At 43.5% G+C, this 20,689-nt stretch overlaps 2 protein-coding genes and 1 long non-coding RNA gene across 16 annotated transcripts in view; 2 read left to right on the forward strand and 1 right to left on the reverse strand.

The window, feature by feature from the left end:
- Window positions 1-6,062, reverse strand: part of LOC144331822 (uncharacterized) — a 43,183-nt gene extending 37,121 nt beyond the window's left edge. The window contains exon 1 of the long non-coding RNA XR_013399348.1: window positions 5,923-6,062. This is a non-coding gene — a long non-coding RNA (uncharacterized LOC144331822). The remainder of the gene's footprint in view (window positions 1-5,922) is intronic.
- LOC708768 (NBPF member 20) overlaps window positions 1-20,689 on the forward strand; it is an 853,661-nt gene that overhangs the window by 806,561 nt on the left and 26,411 nt on the right. Inside the window, 2 exon segments of the mRNA XM_077949597.1 lie at window positions 18,610-18,819; window positions 20,575-20,677. Coding sequence (XP_077805723.1) covers window positions 18,610-18,819; window positions 20,575-20,677 — 313 coding nt within the window.
- Window positions 780-18,091, forward strand: NBPF8 (NBPF member 8). 14 transcript variants are annotated; one of them, XR_013399302.1, is made up of 7 exons: window positions 780-879; window positions 1,999-2,140; window positions 3,398-3,514; window positions 5,843-6,113; window positions 13,023-13,164; window positions 15,022-16,097; window positions 16,928-18,091. XR_013399302.1 is itself a non-coding variant. In XM_077949989.1 (6 exons), exons 4-6 carry the CDS (start codon window positions 6,033-6,035, stop codon window positions 13,254-13,256), a joined length of 396 nt encoding a protein of 131 aa, XP_077806115.1. In that variant the 5' UTR covers window positions 780-879; window positions 1,999-2,140; window positions 3,398-3,514; window positions 5,843-6,032; the 3' UTR covers window positions 13,257-14,580. The 14 variants fall into 14 exon arrangements, 9 of the variants coding, with proteins under 9 accessions (XP_077806115.1, XP_077806162.1, XP_077806141.1 ...); XR_013399279.1 differs by lacking the exon at window positions 1,999-2,140 and adding an exon at window positions 12,775-12,855; XR_013399314.1 differs by lacking the exon at window positions 3,398-3,514.

Genomic DNA, 20,689 nt, shown 5'->3' on the forward strand with positions numbered 1-20,689 from the left:
AAAAACCAGTAGGATTTGCTGATGGATGGAATATAGGAGGGGTGAGGTAGATTATCAGGGATGTATCTTAGTTTTCTTATACAAGATGAATTCAGTTGCAATGAAATTGTTAATTGAAATTGACTTTAAATAATGGCATGACCTAAAGTTATGCAAACATTTGCCTTAGATAAAATTCCAAGTTTTCAAAGTTGTTAGCTGGGTGGACGGCATGGCTTTACTTCCTATTTCTTGGTATTTCCTAATCTTGTTGGAAAAAAAGTTTTTCTTTTTCTCAAAGGCTTGTTTCAGTGGAAGCCCATCTGCAAAATCTGTTATAAATTTAAGTTAGAAAATAATTACAAGTGCCATTGACACGTTGGTTATTGTTTTAGCTAGTGACCTAAGGCCACCTCTCGGGGGAGCTGGGGGCTGCCTTCTGAAGCCTGCGAGTCTGCACCGCGTGCCCGGGCGGGAGGTCAGACTCGGGCGGGGGCGGCAGCGCCAGGCCTGCAGTCCTAAGCGCGGGGTCGCCCCGGGCCCCCGAGGGAGTGTGTCTTCTGCCTCTTTAACCTGGCAGGGGCGGTTCAAGTGGCCGGGGAAATCAGCGATTTGCAGGGTCGCGGGCTGTTGCTTTGAAAGAGAGGCGGAGGGGAGAAAGGAATTTCCCGGTCCCGCTGCACTCGGTCCATTCCCTCAGTTAACTCACTTTCTTGGTCGACGCGGCCGCTAACCTGCTGGAACCCCTTGTGCGGTAGAGGCAGCTGGGTCCCGTTAAGGCCCCGCCGCGCCTGCGCCTTGGACTCTCCTGAGGCTGCAGAGCCGAACCCTGAGGAGCAAGCGGGCCGCAGGCGAGGGGCTGGGTGGCGGTTGAGACAGCGGCGGTACTGGCAGGAGTAGGTGAGGGTCGCGAGGCTGCCTGAGCTTCTAAGTGAGCGCGGTGCTTTTGGGAACGCGGGACAGGGGACCTGCGGCGCCAGGAGCGGGCCGGAGCGCAGCGGCGGGGCTGCCCTCTGGATGGGAAGTTAAGGTTTACCGCGACGTCCACCCAGGGTTTCCGAGGTGAGGGCGCTGCGCCAGGCCGGGCAGGCGGTGAATCCGGGACCCGCAGGCGCACAGCTGGGTCGAGGCGCGGCCGCCATGGCGCGTGAGGGGCGGGTGTGTGCACGCGGAGGCCTAAGTTCCCTGCGCAGGATTCTTCGCCTGCTGCTGCCGCCCTGCAGCCCACATCTCCTGGGCGCTGGGGAAGAAACTCCCTGGCGGTGTTCTGTGGCATCCCAGGGGGTGGAGGGACGGAGCAGCTTCGAGGGCACGTCCTCGTATATCATATGGAGGACACTGACCCCCCCACCGCATCTTGGAGGCCGGAAGTCGGTTCCCTCTGCGGACCTTAGAGGCGAGAGGGCTCGTGCCCCTGACTTGTAAAATTGGGATGTTTATTGGCCTCCGAGATTCTGCTCCTGGCGGTGTCTTCAGGCTGCTGATGGGCAAGCCAGGTGTGCCAGGTCCAGGATGCACATGAGGAGCGTTTGTAGCCATCACTGAATCACCTCATGACTAGCGGGGCAAGTCTCAAATTAACCGCAGGATTTCCAGTAGGTTGGATTGTGGGGTTGGTGTTTGCAGTCCAAAGAGTTGCTGTGATTTCCCTGTGTCTGTCTGTCTGTCTTTCTAGCTTCTTAGATCATCTCATTTGCCGTCCTTTCACCGAAGAGTTAAGCAAGACGTTTGGCGTGGTTTCCTCGCTTTCCTCCTATCTTTTGCTGCTAGAGCTGCTTTGGAAAAGAAGTCTTTTCTTGCAGTGGTATCTTTTCTTTGGGTTCCAGTGTTGTTCATCCTTTCTTTGCTGAAAGAATGAATCCCAGTGCTTCAGGAAGTTAAAGAAAAGTGATCTGCTGGTAGTGTTTAATCTTTGTTCTGAGTTGATGTGTGTTAGCAGCTTTCTTTTTGTTTTTAAATTGTATTAGTAAAATTTCACCAGTGAACCAGAAGCTCTTTTTTTCTATTGTGACATGCTAGCTTTAAGATTTCTGAGAACTTCGTGTCAAAGAAATCTTCGAAAAGTTACTGAAGTATACAGAAGAAGTTCACAATTTTAAATGTGCAGGTGGTCCGGGCGCAGTAGATCATACCTGTAATCCCAGCACTTTGGGACGCCAAGGTGGGTAGATCACTTGAACCCAGGGTTTCCAGACCGGCCTGGGAAACGTGGCAAAACCCTATCTCCACTAAAAATACAAAAGTTAGCTGTGTGTTGTGGTGTGTGCCTGTAGTCCCAGCTACCCCGTAGGCTGAGGTGGGAGGATCACCAGATCCCAGGATGTTGAGATTGCAGTGAGCCGTGATCATGGCAGTGCACTCTGGCCTGGATGGCAGAGTGAGACCCTGTCTCAAAAAACAAAAAAAAACAAAAAACAAAAAAAAGTACAGGTAACGAATTTTTACCAAGTGAACCACCACAGATCAAGAAATAGAACATTACTAGACTGGGGTATATTTGTAGGAGTGGCATTGTTGGTTTTAGAGGCATATGAATGATAAAACTTTAGTATTACATATTGTTGAACATTTTCCCAAAGTGGTTGTACCATTTAGTAGGGATATTCTGGTTACCCCACATCCTTGCTGATGCCTGTCAGTTAAAAATTATTTTGCCATTTTAGTAGGGGAGCAGTAATATATCAGTGTGGTTTCATTTTGTGTTTTCCTGGTATTGAGATTGAGTATCTTTTATTGCCATTTATATGTCCTCTTTTGTGAAGTGCCTGTTAAATCTTTTTATCCAGTTTTCATTGATATGCTTGTTTTTCTGTTGATTTGTGATACTTTATTCTGGATATACATCCTTTCTAGGATATATATGTATTGCATTTCCCTTTTTTCAATCGGTAGCTTGCCTTTTCACTCTTTTAATGGTGTTTTTTCATGAATGGAGATTCTCTAACTTTTTTTTTTCTTTTTGAGACAGGATCTCACTCTGTTGTCCAGGCTGGAGTGCAGTGGCACAATCACAGCTCGCTGCAACCTTGTCCTCCCAAGGCTCAGGTGATCCTCCTGCCTCAGTCCCCAAGTAGCTGGGACCTACAGGGGAGCACTACCAAACTCAGCTCTTTTCTATATTTTTAGTACAGATGGGGTTTTGCCACATTGCATAGGCTGGTCTGGAATTCCTGGGCTCAAGTGATACACCTGCCTTGGCCTCCCAAAGTGCTAGGATTACAGGCATGAGCCACTGCACCCAGCCTGAGATTCTTAATTTTAATGAAATTATACTTTATCAATCTTTTCCTTTATGGTTACTGCTTTTTGTGTCCTGCTTAATAAGTCAATGCCTAACTTAAGAGTATGAATACATTTTTCTGTGTTGACCTTATAGCAATTTTATTTTAGTTTTTGTATTTTTTTTTTTTTCATACAGGGCCTCACTCTGTTGCCCAGGCTAGAGTGCCGTGGCAGGATCTCAGCTCACTGCAACCTCTACCTCCTGGCTCAAGTGATCCTCCCACCTCAGCCTCCTGAGTAGCTGTGACTATAGGTGTGTGCCACCATGCCTGGCTAATTTTCATATTTTTTGTAGAGATGGGGATTCAACATGTTTCCCAGGTTGGTCTCAAACTCTTGGGCTCAAGTAATCTTCCTGCTTCAGCCTCCCAGAGTGCTGGGATTACAGGCGTGAGCCACCCCACCTGGCTATGATTCACTTTTTACTACATGGATGTGTCTGCTTCATCCGGCACCATTTATTGAAAAGACCATCCTTTTCCTTCTGTACCGTGTGGCACTTTTTTTCATAAATCGAATGGCTGTATGGTCATCTGATTTATGAAATTAGTGTGGGTCTATTTCTGTTTCTGAACCAACCTGGGCAAAATAGTGAAATCCCATCTCTACAAAAAATAAATATAATAAATAAATGAATAAAATTTTAAAAATAAGTGCATAGAGCAGATGGAGTCATAGATGATAATTTATAAATGTCAGTTTCTTGGCTACATACAGGTGCTGGTAATTCAGATGTGTTGGGTGTTCAGGCAAAATGTATTAAGTGAATTATATGGTATTCAGAATGGTTGCTAGATGTTCATTGTGACTTGAATTAGATGTTATTTGAGCCCCACAGAGCTACAGTTTTGACTCTTTTATTTATTTATTTGTCTTTTTAAAATTTTTACAATCTTCCTGTCAAGGCAGTGACTCTTTTATACTTAATTGTTCTTAGGTATTTAATTACCAGGAAAACTATAGATTGTACCTAAATAAGTGTTAAGCCATTTAAAGGGCTGATGTGATGTGATGTGAACAATAGTATTCTACATAAGAGTTTTTGGACTACCTCGAATAATTTTTTTTCTCTTGAGACAGTGTCTTGCTCTGTCGCCCAGGCTGGAGTGCAGTGGTATGATCATCGCTCTCTGCAGCCTTGACCTCTCAGGCTCAAGCAGTCCTCCCACCTCAGCCTCCTTAGTAGCTGGGTCTATAGGCATGCACCACCATGCCGGGCTAATTTTCTATTTTTTGCAGACAGGATTTTCCTGTAGTGCCCACACTGGTTTCAAACTCCTGGGCTCAAATGATCCTCCACCTTGGCATCCCAAAGTGTTGGGATTACAGACCTGAGCCATCACACCTGGCCATTTTAGTTTTAATAATTTTTATATTTTCCTAATTTAAAAGTTTTACTAAAATCTCTTACAGCTATTATTTATGAATATAGTATTCATTGTTGTTATGATTATTTTGTATGTGGTTAATCTCATTTTCAGTATAAGCTCCTGGAAATTAGAGATTTTGTCTCTTTTATTCACCACTGTATTCTCAGTACTTGACCTTGCCTGGCATGAAACAGATATTGAATAAATATTTGTTAAATGAATGAATGAATGAATGAACATACTAATACCATATTCAACAATCTCCAAGTATCACAGTTTTCACCATTTAACAAATAAAATAGCTGGTATAGAGCAGAGTCATGGTCAACCTGCCATAAAAGGAAATGTCAGTGAAAAATAAACCTTTGTATGTGTAGCTGCTGAGATTTGGGGGCTTTTGTTACTGTAGCATAACCTAGGGACAGCTCAGTGAGACAGTGTATAGAATATATGTGTGCAGATAGACCAGACTGACCAGTAGATGAGATTCCAAAGATAGTTCAATAAGCATTAACTAACTACACCCACACACTCTTTTCTAAATTATTTTTATTATTTTTTATTTTTTATTATACTTTAAGTTCTAGGGTACATGTGCACAACATGCAGGTTTGTTACATAGGTATACATGTGCCATGTTGGTGTGCTGCACCCATTAACTCGTCATTTACATTAGGTATATCTCCTAATGCTATCCCTACCCACCCCTCCCCACAATAGGACCCGGTACACCCACACACTCTTAATTCCCTAACAGAAAGAATCGAATTCTTGTTCACTAAGATCTGCCTCAAATATTACTTACTTTGTGAAAACTTCCCTGGCTACTCAAGTATTTAGTAAGGACTCTTTATTTTCTCCCCCCAAGGCTGGAGTGCAGTGGTGCCAGCATAGCTCACTGTCCTCTAACTCAAGGCTCAAGGAATCCTCCTGCCTCAGGCTCCCAAGTAGCTGAGACTACAAGTGTGTGCCACCATGCTTGGCTAATTTTTCATTTTTTATTTTCAGAGACGGGGTCTTACTGTGTTGCCCAGGCTAGTCAGGACTGTTGATTACATATGACAGAAACCCAACCAACTCTAGTTCCCCACCACCTTTCAACCTGCTCCTCCCTGGGTCTTCCCAGTCTCTGTAAATGGCAGCTCCGTCCTTCAAGTTGCCCAAGCCCCAAATCTCAATGTTAACCTTGATTTCTCTCTTTTATCTCATAGGCAATCTGAAGGCAAATGCTGTTTAGATGCAGGTGAAGGTTCCTGGTGACCCAGGCTCTCACCAGCAGATTGTCCCTTACCGTCCTCCTGAGGTTGTCTGGAGCTTCAGTGCTGTGTGCTCTTGGCCTCCACGCTGGGGTACCACCGACTCCCACTGTCCAGGGCTTCCGGTGGACTCTCCGAGGCACTGATGCAGAAACTTCCCCATTCGGTGCACCAAGAGCAGCCTCACACGGTGTGGGCCGACAGGAAGAGCTGCCAGATCCAACAGGTAAAAGTCCCGAGGCATTGCCAGCTGGATGGGGTCAGAGTCCTCTTTCTATTATGACTCAGATGTGAAGGGAAGATGCCAAGGGCCCTAAACATCGCAGGGCCTTGCCTGGCATGAAACAGATATTAAATAAATAGTTGTTAAATGAACGAACAAATATTCACAGCGTGTGCCGCCCACAACCTGCAGTGCCGTGGTCAGGTGGAAGTGATTTTACTTCGGGAGAGGACAGTGTTCTCTCCAGGACTTTTCCTTAGTAGCTAGATCTGCATCCCTCTCCTCTCTCTTCCCCTTTCACCCCTCATTCTCTGCCCCCATTTCTCTCTCTGTTTCCACCCTGCCATCCCCTTTCACCTGCCTTCTCCCTTTCAGCTCTCATGGCTCACCCCCTCCCTGTCCACCCGCATCCCCCAGGCTAAGGCCCCTGCACTGTCCTGGGTGGGGAGATGTGTCTGGTTTTAGGCACTGCCCTCTAGATGTGTCCAGGATGGGGAAACATGGCTCAGTTGCCAGTATAATGGGTTAAAAGAGTGGCCACTCTTGAAGGCCTTTCCCGTCTCCCATTCCAGAATCCTGTAGGACGTAGAATTTATGGGCCACAGTGGAATTCTTGGTTCCCAGGACCGTGTGGTAGATGCCTTCTTTCTCTGAGCATTCATGGGGTGACTATTAGGTACCAGGCCCTGGTCTGGGCTAGAGGCCCCATAATGAGTAAATCTCTGGTCACTACCCCACGGAACCCACCACTGCAGGCATTGAGGGGGGAGAAAGAAAGGGGCATGGCCTGTTTGTGTCCTTCTTACGTGGCCGCCCACCAGGTCCTGGGACAGTAGGAGCCAGTGCAGGGAGAGAAGTCCAGTGAGAATGGCAAATGGACGACGTCAGACCCAGGGGCTGAGGCCCCCACCTGCAGCCGGGCAGCTTCTGGAGTGGACAGGGAGCAGCAGGGAAGGTCATGGCCTGGTGTTCTGGGGTCCACTGTCTCATTTCATTCTTGTGGGCACCAGAACTTATCCAAAGACAAGACTCAGTGTTTCTGGCAACAGTGGGCCAGAGACAGAATGTGTTTCAGAGGAGGAGGAAGGGGTTGTACCCCATGGAAACAGTATATGGTTTTACAGTAGTGTGTCTTTCTCTAATAACTAGTTAGCGTGTTCCTGTTAATGGAAAATGTTGATGGTGTAAGTTCCCCTGGATGTTCTCATCTTCATGTAAATTTGTTCATTTCCTGCCTTCCTTCCCTCCCACTCTCTTTCTCTCTCTATTCTTTCCCTCCCTCCCTCCCTCCCTCCCTTCCTTCCTTCCTCCTTTCCTCCCTCCCTTCCTTCCTCCTTCCCTCCCTCCCTCCCTTCTTTCCTTTCTTCCTTTCTTCTTTTCTTTTTCTTTCTCTCTCTCTCATGCTGTCTCTTTTTCTTTCCTTTTCGTTCTCTCTACTTTTTTGAATAGACCACACTGTACTGAAGCCTACATTATTTACCAAAATCTCTGGAGCTGCTTCTATCTTGCAGGCAGGGAGCTCGTCCTGTAGCCCTTAGCTCCTCCCAGCCCCCTCCTCCTTTGATTTGTGGGTGCCACTAGGGCAGCTGCTGAGTCTCAGTGGTTCCTAGTCTTCACCAAGTTCTGCCCACCCAGATGGTTTGTACCTGTCCTTACCAGAAGCCTGCACTGTCCAGATCACTGAGTCTTCTTCTACCTAACTGACCTGCTATCTGTGTTCTGGGGGCACCCCAGGGTTAGAGGTAAATGGCACAGGCGTTGAAATCTCCAACTGCTCTGACTTCAGGTGGGTGAACTTCAGTGCGAAGTACTAACCACACAAGAGCAGGATGCAACCAAAACCTTGGTATGGGGCTGCTGCATCCTCATTTAAAAAAATTAATAGACTTTATTTTTTAGAACAGTTCTAGGTTTACAGAAAAATGGAGTGGATAGTACAGAGAGTTCTAGGCTCCCCTGACCTCCAGCACACAATTTCCCCTATTAGTATGTTGTATTAGTGTGGTCCATTCATTACAATTGATGAACCACTATTGATACATCATTATCAACTAAAGTCGGTAGTTCACATTAGAGTTCATTCTTTGAGTTTCACAGATTATGGGTTTTGGCAATTACATAATGTCCTAAATCCCCAATACAGCATCATGCAAAATAGTTTCACTGCTGAAAATTCCCTGTGCTTCACCATTTCTTGCCTCCTCCTCCTCCTCCACCCCTGACAACCACTCATCATTTTACTACTTCTATCTTTTTGACTTTCCAAGAACGTCCTAGAGTTGGAATCGTACAGTATGTAGGTTTCCAGACTGGCTTCTTTCTAGCATTATGTACTTAAAGTTCCTCCATGTGCTTTCATGGCTTGATAGCTTGTTTTTTAAAATCACTGAATCAGATTTCATTGTATGGCTACAACAGTTTGTTTATTCATTCACTTGGTGAAAGGCATCTTGGGTACTTCCAAATTTTGACAATGGTGATAAAATTGCTGTAAGTACTTATGTGCAGGATTTTGAGTGAACTTAAGTTTTCCAGAGTGACTGTACCCTTTTGATTTCCACTAGCTATGGAGAGTTCTGCTTGCTCCTCATCTTTGACAGCATTTGGTGTGTTCACCTTTTTGCATTTTAGCCATTCTAATAGGTTTACAGTGATATCTCATTGTTGTTTTAATGTGCAATTCCCTCATGACAAATGATTTTGAGCGTCTTTTTCATATGCTTTTTGGCATCTGTATATCTTATTAATGAGGTGTTCAGATCTTTCACTTTTTTTTTTTTTTTTTTTTTTTTTTTGCTTTGTGTTCTTTAGTTCTCAGAATTCTTCATATATTTTGGACAGCAATTTTTCCATCAGATTATTTTGTAAATATTTTCTGCCACTATGTGACTTGCTTTTTCCATTCTCGTAACAATGTCTTTCACAGAGCTGAAGTTTTTAATTTTAATGAGGCTCAACTTAATTTTTTTCATTAGTAGATTGTGGTTTTGGTTTTGTATCTAAGAAGCCATCATCGAACCCAAGATCCCTGAGATTTTCTCCTGTGTTATCTCCTAGGATTCTTATGGTTTTGCACCTTACATTTACGTGTAAGATTTATTTTATAAAGGGTATAACATGCATACCTGGATTTATTTATGTATTTTTTTGCATGTGGTTGTCCAGCTGTCCTAGCACCACTAGTTGCAAAGGCTATTTTTGCTGTTTTAAGTTGTCTCTAAACCTCCATGGAAGATCAGTGGACTGTATGTAGGCCTGCTTCTGGGCTCTGTATTCTTTTCCATGGATCTATTTGTGTGTGTTTTCTCTTTTTACCAGCTTCACACTATTTGGGTTACTGTAGCTTAATGTAAGTCCTGAAGTTGGTAGTGCCAAACCTCAGGGGGTTTTCTGAACTTCGTCATGAGAACCTGGTTGAGATCATTGTAGTAAAACTTGGAAATGTGTAAGATTCCCCCTTAGTCTGGGTTTCAAGGAGTTTTTAATGCTCTAGCCAGACCACCTTCAGCTTCTAGTAATCTGTTAATACTATTTAAGTGCTCCTTCCAGTTGCTGACTCCAGTAGCTTCTCTTCCCAGTGAGCTGTGACTCCTTGTATGTTAGCCTGTCTTTCTCATTTTTAGGGTAGCAGTTTTCCCTGTGACCTTAGTTCTCTGGTCCATCCTAGAAGGGTTGACTTTCAGTTCATTCAGCCTTTTTTCTAGCTGTGAGGACAAGTGATGACTGCGTAGCTCTTTCCATGTTGGAATAGAAACCCAAAAGTTCGTTTAAATAAGTACTTGTTATAAAAGTCACCCATTGTCAATGTACAACTCAATGATTTAAGTTGATTTATAGAATTGTGCAGCCATCAGCAGAGTTCAACTTTAGCACATTTTGTCACTTCCCCATGTTCCCTTGAACCTCCTTGTAATCATTTCCTAATCCCTGGTCCCCATGACTGAGTCTGAATAGAATAAATATTTGGAAAGCAGACTTCATTATATTTACATTTTCATGTGTTTGGGACTTTATATAGTGGACTGTTGTGTTTGTTTTGTGACAAGTAGAGAATAGATTGCATTCTAGGGATGGTTTTTTGGGGAACATAATAGTGGTCCTGTTTATGGTCCTGTTTATGGCTCTCCTTGAATTGGTTCATCTGTGTTGGTGACTGTTATTTGCTACCAAACCTTGTCTGGTGAGCAGAAGAAAAAGAATTATTTATTCATTTACTTACTTAATTAATTAATTAATTAATTTTTGAGATGGAATTTCGCTCTTGTTGGCCAGTCTGGAGTGCAATGGCACAATCTCAGCTCACTGCAACCTCTGTCTCCTGGGTTCAAGCGATTCTCCTGCCTCAGCCTCCCGAGTAACTGGGATTACAGGCATGCGCCACCATGCCCGGCTAATTTTATATTTTTAGTAGAGATGTCGTTTCACCATGTTGGTCAGGCTGGTCTCAAACTCCCGACCTCAGGTGATCTGCCCACCTCGGCCTCCCAAAGTGCTGGGATTACAGGCATGAGCCACTGCACCCGGCCAGGAAAAGGAATTTTAAAAAATCTGCTATTAAAATCAAGATGATACATTTTCACATAATAATATGTGGAGTTAAGTACTGAAGCATCTTTATTTTAATTTTATTTTTTTGAGATGGAGTTTTTGCTGTGTTCCTCAGGCTGGAATACAATGATGTGATCTCAGCTCACTGCAACCTCCACCTCCTGGGTTCAAGTGATTCTCCTGCCTCAGCTTCCTGAATAGCTGGGATTACAGGTGCCTGCCACCACGCCCGGCTAATTTTTGTATTTTTAGTAGAGACAAGGTTTCTCCATGTTGGCCAGGTTGGTCTCTAACTGTTGATCTCAAGTGATCCACCTGTCTTGGTCTCCCAAAATGCTAGGATTACAGACATGAGCCACGGCTGGACCTGAACCATTTTTATTCTTTCAGAAATGTGATTGATAACAGTAGAGCCACACTCCTCACATGCCTGAAATACCCCTCATTGTCTTCTTCAGGTGTCAAGGGCTCTGGAACAGCCACATACAGGTGAGGGCAAGATTTTTACTGTAGTTCTTTCATTGATTGATTGATTGATTGATTTTCTCTTAGAGGGGTTAGCATCCATGTATCTGAAATTGAAACTCAAGAGGAGAGACAGGCACCTGTACTAGTTTTCTCTTGCTGCCTATTATCACATTACCACAAACCAGTGGTTTGAAACCACAGAAGTCTGGAATGAAGCGGCTGGGTTCTCTGATCAGAGTCATGTGAGGCTAAAATCCAGGATTGGGCTGGCTGTGTTATGTTTTCTAGAGCTCAAGCTGTTTTTCCAAGTCCACTACAGATATTGAAAGAGTTCCTATTCTTGTTTGTGGGGGGACTGAGGGCCCTTTTTCTGTGCTGGCTGTCAGCCCGGAGACACTCTGATTCCAGAGGCCAGGAAAGCAATTTCCTCCTTACCTGTCTTTTCATCTTTCAACCAATAACAACTCAAGGAGTTGTTCTCAAGCTCCTACCTTCTCTGTCTTCATCTTCTCCAACCAGCCACAGGAAGCTCTGTCATGTATGGAGTGATGTCATTAGATCCAGTTCATGCAGGCAACCTCACCATCTTAAAGTCATATAACTGGCATATAACAACATAATCACAGGAATGATGTCTCATCACCTCAACAGGCTTTAGAGACAAGGGTGTGGCATGTTTGGGGACCATTTCAGAAATTCCATCTACCACAGTCAGACACTTACATTCCCCCATCTGCAAAATGCATTCACCCTTTCCCCTAAGGTTTCCAGCTTTCATGTCATTAAAGCACTAGTTCAACATGAAAACTGTCATGTAGACCACATCAGATCAAAAGTTTAAAATCCCAACTAAAACATCCACACCTGGTGTTGATGAGGCTTCTGAGGGTGTCCATTAAGTACAGATCCTTGACATAATTCCCTTCCCTCCGTCGAACTGTGTAACTGAACAAACAGCTTATCTGCCCCTAATGTGAAATGATGGGACAGACAGACATAGAATAACAACTACAGGGATTCTCATTCAAAACGAGGGAACATGGAGGCGATAAAGAAGTCACTGACCCAAAATAGTTTGGAAATGGAGCTGGGCAAAATCCAGCAGGAGTTTCTTAATTAGGATCCACAACCTGGGACCGACCCACTGTCCTGTGGGTCTTTGCCTCTGGGCTCTCTGCTCTGCATTTCTTGAAACCATTATTATTTATCTTTTTTCTCACACTCTTTTGCGTATGGCTCCTATTGCACTCAAAATGTTTTTGAGATTCATCCACGTTGTTTTGTGTGTCAACAGTTTGTTCCTTTAGGCATTCCATGGAATGAAAGTATCACAGTTTATTGATCCATTCTTGTATTGACAGATACTTGAATATTTTGAGTTTTTCCTATTATCAATAAAACTGCTATGAACATTCTTGTATAAATCGTTTTCTGGACATATGTTTGAATTTCTCTTGGATAAATGCTTAGGAGTTACTGAGTCATAGAATAGGTAGTTGTTTAGTTCTGTAAGAATATGCCACACATTTTTTCCCAAAGTGTGTATACTATTGTACATTCCAACCATTAATGTCTGAAGGTGAGAAAGCTTTTGCTACTTCCAAAGAGGCCTCTCTATATACATGTAATTTTTTCTAACTGGAGACAGGCTGATGACTTCAGGGACATGAGCATGGGATACAGGACACCTGTCATCACCACCACCATGAAGTTGGGATTTGGGAAGGAGGTTAGTCATATAAGAAATCCTGTGACCAGCATGAGCTCCTGTCAGACCACACAGGGCACTCGAGTGAACAGGGCACAGGGGGCCCTGGGGTCATGGTAAGAAAGTGTCTCATTGGTAAAACCTTTTCCTTTGGGGAGGTAAATAAATTATTTCTTCCTTCTTGGTAGCCCTTGAAGATAAGGATGGTCAAACAAAATAATATCATACCTGGAGAAATTCAGATCTTGCTAAGATTTACTGGTTGGGAATCCAAAGTTAATGTCAAGAAGCAGCCGCCAGTTGGGATCAAATGTGAGCCTATGGATCAAGGTGCGTACTCAGACACAGAGAGCTTTCTGAAAGATGCTACCAGTAGTTTTTCCAGGGCAGATATGGGTCCTTTATTTTTCTCTCTAATCTAGCCCATATGCTTAGCTGAGAAGGTTTCTTCATATCACTTTAAATGATGATGTCCCTTGTTCAACAGTTTTCTAAGCATTCTTTAGATAAGAATTTTATGGGTATTCTTTATTGCATTAGGCTTAAATTTAATGCATCTTAAGGTTTTATTGCAAAGTGTTGCCTTGTTTCCTTTTTAAGATGATACAATTTATAACATGCAAGTTTGCTGTCTGTCCCCTCCCTTTATATACATATAAGATGAGCAAACATGTGGCCATGAAACAGATGGTCATAGAATTGGTTCAGTGGTTGTGAGTACAGCAACCCAAGAGTGTCTTATCTGAAATACTGTGAGGAATGCCTGGACACAATAGACAAAGGTGGTTCAACCGGACGCCTTAGGAAACATGCTTCCAAAAACAAAGTAGCCAGAAAGAAACCAAAATAACAGACCATCAGAGCCAGAGGAACATTTGGAGGTAATTCAGTACCTCCTCCTTTTCAACCTACAGGGGAGATGGTGGAACAGAAGCAGGGATGGGCCTGCCTGCTGTGCCCACAATTCATTGGAGATTGTTGTGGTGAAGAATTTCATTTATGATGAAGGAGAAATAAACTCCATCAGCTTAAATTCAGGCAGGTTTGTTGAAAAGCTGAAGAAGTATCTTGCAGAAGCAAAGCATGGCTGAGGCTTGTGGGCTCTGTCTGGGAAAATGAGCAGCTGACAGTGGCTGACGCTGCCCCTGACTCTGGGGCCATGTGGTCTGTTGTTCCCTGTGAACATCTCTTCTATTCTCTTACATCTTCCCTCAGCCTGGCAGTCTCTGTATACTCTGTATACAAAGCTGTTCATAGCAGCATTATTCATAATAGTTAAAAGGTGGAAACAAACCAACATCAGTTGATGAATAAACAAAATGTGGTATAACCATATAGTGGAATATTATTTGGCCATAAAAAAGTTGAAGTACTGATGCAGGCTAAAAAGGATGAAACTTGAGAACAATATGGTAAGAAGCAGATGTAAAATGCCACACTTTGTTATTCCATATAGAGGAAGTGCCCAGAATAAGAACATCTGTGTATAGAGAAAGTAGATCAGTGGTTGTCAGAGACCGCAAGAAGCGGGGAATTGGAGAGTGACTGCCCGTAGATACAGGCATGCTTTCTGGCATTATGAAAATATTCTGGAATTACGTAGTGGTGATGATTGCAAAACTTTTGGAATATGGTAAAAGACACTGAAATGTATGCTTAAAAATGGTGAATTTTGTGATATATGAATTATACTGTAGAAATAATAATACTAATAACAACAGTAATAAAGCAAGGTGTCTTTCCACATCTCCATGTCTTGTATTTTCATTAAAAAAAAAAAAAAACATTTCAGGGCCAGGCTCAGGGGCTCACTTCTGTAATCCCAGCACTTTTGGAGGTCTAGGTGAGAGGATCGGTTGAGGCCAGAATTTCAAAACCAGTCTGAGCAACATAGCAAGACCTTGTCTCTAGGAAAAATAAAAAGTTAGCCAGAAATAGTGATGTGTGTCTACAGTTCCGGTTACTTGGAAAGCTGAGGCAGGAGGATCGCTTGAGCCCAGGAGTTCGAGGTTGCAGTGATCTGTAATCACCACTGCACTCCAGCCTGGGTGACAGAACAAGACCCTGTCTCAAAAAAAAAAAAAAAATCTCCCTTTAATAGTAAGTAGTCAGAATATGATGCTGGCAGCATGTTGTGAGGAAATGTATTAGATGAAAGAAGTTAAATTCCAGGTTTCCTTTTTTCAGAAATGAGGTATAGGGGAGAGAAACACATACTTGGAAAGAACTGACCCAGCTGAATTGGAAAATGTGGGAAGGGGATGGGAAGAGGCTGCTGCACCTGAGATCTGGCTCCAGGACTTACAGCAAGGGGAACTTGGGCAAGTTACAGACTCTCTGTGCCTCAGTTTCTTCATCAGCAAAACAGAAGGAATCATCCCATAAACTGTAAGGTCGATGCTATCAGCGGGTGCCCAGATTGACTGCGCATCTGAGTCATGTTAACAAACACATTCCAGGCTCCACCTGAGCCTTCTGAATCAGAATCGCCGCAAGGAGGACAATGAACTTGTATGTGCACTGACTTCCCCAGGTGTTTCTTACTCTGATCAACTTGGGCGTAGCTGCATCACATCATTCCAGAGCCAAAACACAGCAGCAGAACAAGAATATTTTCAATGCAGTCTCTAAAGCAGAGCAGAAACTGTTGAGGGAACCTAGAAGTAAAGGAGACCTGGCTTGCTGGGCTCCATTTAAACTTTATTTTGAGTACAGCAGAGACAGGAGCCCTTCAGGACACATACCTGAGGCAGTGACAGTCCAGCTTTGGAACAGTGGAAGCCCTAGTTTCAAATTCAGGCATGCTTTGAGTAGAAATTAAATTTACCTCTTTAGCACAGCAACATGGCCAATCTTTCCTAAGCTGCTCAGCTTACAAAAAAAGGAATCGTCCTGCTAGGAATTCAAACTTCAGCAGTCATGAGTAAGTAAGGAAGTCTTATAAATCTATTCTAGCCACCTAACAAGAAACCAGAAATTTAGCAAGTTCTTTCACTTTCAGGACAGTTGTGTTCACTAGATCAGAGGCATTGAGACAAGAAGAACAGACGCCTAAAAAGGGAAAGTGTTCCTTTCAGTTTTAGGACATCACTGGAACATTAGGGAAGTGGGAACACAGCTGCCTGCTCTACAGTGTGGGTTGCCTTTGTGTCTGGAATGTGTCTGACGTCCTGATCCCTGTGCCCATTTCAGGGAGCCTTGGGAGGAGCCCAAATCACTGATGGAATTGGACAGTGCTGAGGAGATGGCTCAGCAGGACGAGGGTAAGTGCAGGGCAAGTCCAGGTCATACTGAGAGACAATGAGTGGCGCTGATGGGGACAGGCAAAGATAAAATCAAAAGTTTGTGCTTCATCTTCAAAAACTCAAACTAATAACAAATTTGGCCTTATGAGAAATAATAAGTATTTTTCTATTTATATGAGAATATAATCTCAAAACAGAAATCAGAAAAATATTAAGTCCAGGACATGAAACCTAAACCATTGCTCATATTTATTCTTTCTAAATAGAGCAAAGTGTAAAATCTTCTCCATAAAATGTACATTGTGGTTATAAAAAGCAAATGTCTTAGAATCATTGGTATTCCTTAGAAGAGTGAATTAAACACAGCCAAGGGAAGACCCAAGTCTCATACTTCTCTTGCATATTCCAAAGTTCCAGGGAAATTCCAGGTGATAGAGGTTATTTCCCATACTGTTAAAGCAAGGTTGCAGACACTTGGGAATTTTGGTCCCAGTACTCTAGGAGGGCACACCTCTGTCCTGGAAAATAATTCAGGAATTGAATTCTCTTCCTGTGACTCATTCTGCTCATTCTTCCAGCATCACAAAAACCAAAAAATGGAAATATGGCCAAATACATGGTTTGCTATCCCTCTTCTTCAGGTTTCTTACCTGTTACTTATGGATAATAGCATTACCTTAAGGATTATGATGAAGATACAATGTCCAAATATGAGCACAGTTTTGAACAAAATGCCTTGTACAAATTGGTCAATGAATAATTACTAAATAATTATGTGAATATTTACTGAATTATATGGATCCTATGAATAATTACTGAATAATTATTGTGATTGCTTTTATTGGCAGTGCTGAAAACTCATCCCTGTGTGACCTCGAGTAAGCCATGTAACTTTGTGAACCTGCAGTTTTATCATTTAGAAACTTGAAAGATTTCATTCTGACACAGAATGTCAGGTCTCCCAGACCCCAGAACATACAGTGACTTAAAGCCTTTGATACATCTCAAAGCAATATCCTTACAGTGTCATTGGAGGATGGTGTGGGCTGCAGAGACGGATGCTTTCAAATGGGATTGATCCAGTCCTCCTTCCTTCACTTCCACATGAATGCTGGGCAGCCCAGGGTCACACCCACTGCACCCTCAACTCAGGCAAGTCCACCAGCCAATCTTAGGAGACCTGGGCTACAGGACAGTCTCCCAAGTTCCAGGCTCACAAAACCTAGGTGGGAGTGAAAGCTGAGAAAGTGATTAGGTGGTTCAGGGGGTCACTCTTTCCTACTCGTTCCTCTCACCTCAAACTCACCTTCTATTGCACAGCAACACTGAGGATCACCAACCAACCCTAACCAGAACCGTGATCTTGCCATGTTCTGTTAGTGGAATGCAACCAAAAATCAATGGTGGTGTTAGTCCAGCTCAACAAAATATACATCAAACCATATTCCACAAGAACTGCTCGTGGCCCTGTTCTTTTCAGTATATGGGAAAACAAAATAGCCTCAGGTTTACAAAAATTCCCAAGATAGATGGTCACACATGTTTTCAGGAGATCTCTATATAAATTATTGTGATCACTTGATACCTTGAAAAGAGGTCTTGTGGCACTAGAATGACATCCATAAGTGACAAATATAAAATGTAGTGCTCAGTGACATTAAAAACCAAATCAACCCACATAGAAGAAGAGCTTTGGACGTAGGGATGCCAAACTGGTCTAGAGTGTAGTGAAAACCCAAGATGGTGCCCCACTGAGAAAAAGAAATCAACATAACAATGGGATGCAGCAAGAAGAATACTGAGAAAGAAAAGAAAACATTTTTTAAAAATGAATTATTCATTCACTTTCTAGTGGATACAGAAAAAACTGCAGAAGACCCAGAGGATATCAGAGCAGGCTAAAAGTTTGGTATCTTACACCTGTGGAAAAGCCTTAAACTCTGTTTTTAACTTAGAGCAGGTGGGGTGACTTCATGACTGCCATTAAGAAAATATAACCTGTTGGGAAACTGTTTCTGCCTTGATGATTTTGTATAGACAAGAGCTAAACAGTGAGGAATATGCTTAGATGTATTGGGAAAGAGATGGGTCTGTGCCATTGTCACAAGGGTACACGAATACTGAGAGTGAATGCTGAAGGAATGATCCCCATTGGTGGTGACCTCAGGTGAGACCAGGGTGCCTGTGTTTCAGCAAAGCCTGGGCAATTGGAATGCAGGGCTCCTAAGATTCCATGACACCCCCACCTTCTAATTCTGTTATTGCAACTGCAGACGGTTACCTGGCACGCTGGTGACAATCTTCCTCACTCTTGTCAGACTCTGAGCCACTGGCAGTGCCTGCAGCTCTGAGCTCAGGCACCTTGAACCTTATTTTTGTGGTTAAAGATCCTAAAGTGTTGTGGGGAGTGATCACATTTCTCTCAACAGTAGGTTAAGAATTTCAGTTACTGACATCCCTCAGTCCTGACTAAACCTATTTGATTTCACCAATTTTTAACCCATCACGTGTTGGCGTTTCTTCTCCCCAGTCCCTGGCTCCACCTCTTCTGCCACAAACGTCAGCATGGTGGTGTCTGCCGGCCCTTAGTCCAGTGAGAAGGCAGAGATGAGCATTCTAGAAATCAACGAGAAATTGTGCCCCCAGCTGGCAGAGAAGAAACAACAGTTCAGAAACATAAAAGAGAAATTTGTTGTAACTCAAGTGGCCTGCTTCCTGGCCAACTGGCAGAACAAATACAGTACAATCTCTAGGCTCACCATCATGAAAGTGATGAATGATATCTATCTTCTCTTTGAGGAACTAAATGCTCTCTCCATCAAAAATAATTTCTTCCTTCCTGTACTTGTAAGAAAACAGAAATGGGTATTTTAACATTTTGTTAAAGTTGGAAGACAGAGGTACCAAAGTATTTAGTAACTTTCCTGTTTGCAGTCAGGTGGGGGTGGGACTAGAGTTCAAATCCCAGTTGTTGATTTTCTGACACAGGCACAGAACGACCTGTTTTCTCCAAGAGGCTCAATCATGTTTTCAAGAATCCTGTCTGTACCATATAAGATCCTGCAGACAAGTAACATCTAGTCTGTTGTTCTAAATGTCTGGGACTAGTGAACTTTTATTCAGTTCAAGCTTCTGTTGAGGCCCAGTGGGCAAAGCTCTGTTCTAGGGACCCTGAGGGAAAGTTGGTGATAGTACCCAGTACCCGCTCTGAGGAACTTCAAGAGGTGTCTGCTCCTAATAGAACCTGTGGTATCTGTAAGTGACAGCATCAAGAGCAGGGAGTAGGGGCTGTGCACAGTGGCTCACTCCTGTAATCCCAGCATTTTGAGAGGCTGAGGCGGGCAGATCACGAGGTCAGGAGTTTGAGACTAGCCTGGGCAACATGGAGAAACCGCATCTCCACTAAAAATACAAAAATTAGCTGGGCGTGGTGGCAGGTGCCTGTAATCCCAGCTACTCCGGGGTCTGTGGTAGGAGAATCTTTTGAACCCAGGAGGCAGAGGTTGCAGTGAGCCAAGATCACGCCATTGCACTCCAGCCCTGGGTGACGGGAAGATTCGTCAAAAAACAAATAAATAAATAAAAAAGCAGAGAGTACCCTGGTGAGAGGAAGTCCTGCTTCCTGGGGCACAGGCTCTTGTTCCTAAAGAGGAAGAAAGATCGCACCCGACAATGTGTGGAAGTAGTAGTGCAGTGGGCAGAGCAGGGACCCTGGGCCTCTATCCTGGACTCCATCCAAGTTGCTTGTCTTGTCTGTACCTCAGTTTCCTCATCTGTTCATAGGGTACTACAATAATACCTACCTCTGTAAATTGCTGCAGTGAATTACATGAGCTATTTCTTGTCAATCTCCTAGAACGTTTATTGGCACAGAGTAAACACTATCTATTAGTTCTTCATTCTACTGTTTCTAAATTAACACAAACTTTATTAGTATTTGGGCATATTTCCTTCATGGCCTTATGGTCTTATGTCTCATACTTTATGTTTCAGATATGATTCTTAAAATATTATCTGAAGATATGATTTAAAAATCAAAGATTTAAAAATCTTTGACATACTTGTCCTTGGAATTCCCAGTAAAAGGGAAACCGTCAGTCCCATAGTCCTAGGGGCCTTCCCGACTTACAAGAAATCACTGCTTCATGGCCCAGTGCAGTGTTTTAGAGGAGAGGCTGAAGGCTTGGGAAAGCGGCCCCACATTCAGACTTGGACCTCAGGGGCTGTGAGTTCTGACTCCACTTCGTTGTGGTTGAATCATCTTGTCAACTTCCTTGATGTGCCCTTGAGTTTCTCTTTCTTCATCTCTAAATTTTGGAGGATTCGACGCCAGAAAGTCGGGAGACTGAAGAGTAAAGATATGGAAATCCCTGCCTAGAGCCTGGTAGCGGGGACGGTTTTGTCCTTTGGATGGACCTGCCTCCTGCCCTGTAGGCAGTGACCACAGCAGCATGTCCAGCCTTCCACTGAGGCAGGCGTGTCTGTCTTTTCTCAGAGTATGAAGAGTGCAAAGAACTCATAAAATCTATGCTGAGGGATGAGCTGCAGTTCAAGGGGGAGAAGCTCGCAGAGCAGCTCAAGCAAGCTGAGGAGCTCAGGTGAGGGGGCCC

The sequence above is a fragment of the Macaca mulatta genome, chromosome 1 (genome assembly GCF_049350105.2).
Source record: "Macaca mulatta isolate MMU2019108-1 chromosome 1, T2T-MMU8v2.0, whole genome shotgun sequence".
Lineage (NCBI taxonomy): Eukaryota > Metazoa > Chordata > Mammalia > Primates > Cercopithecidae > Macaca > Macaca mulatta.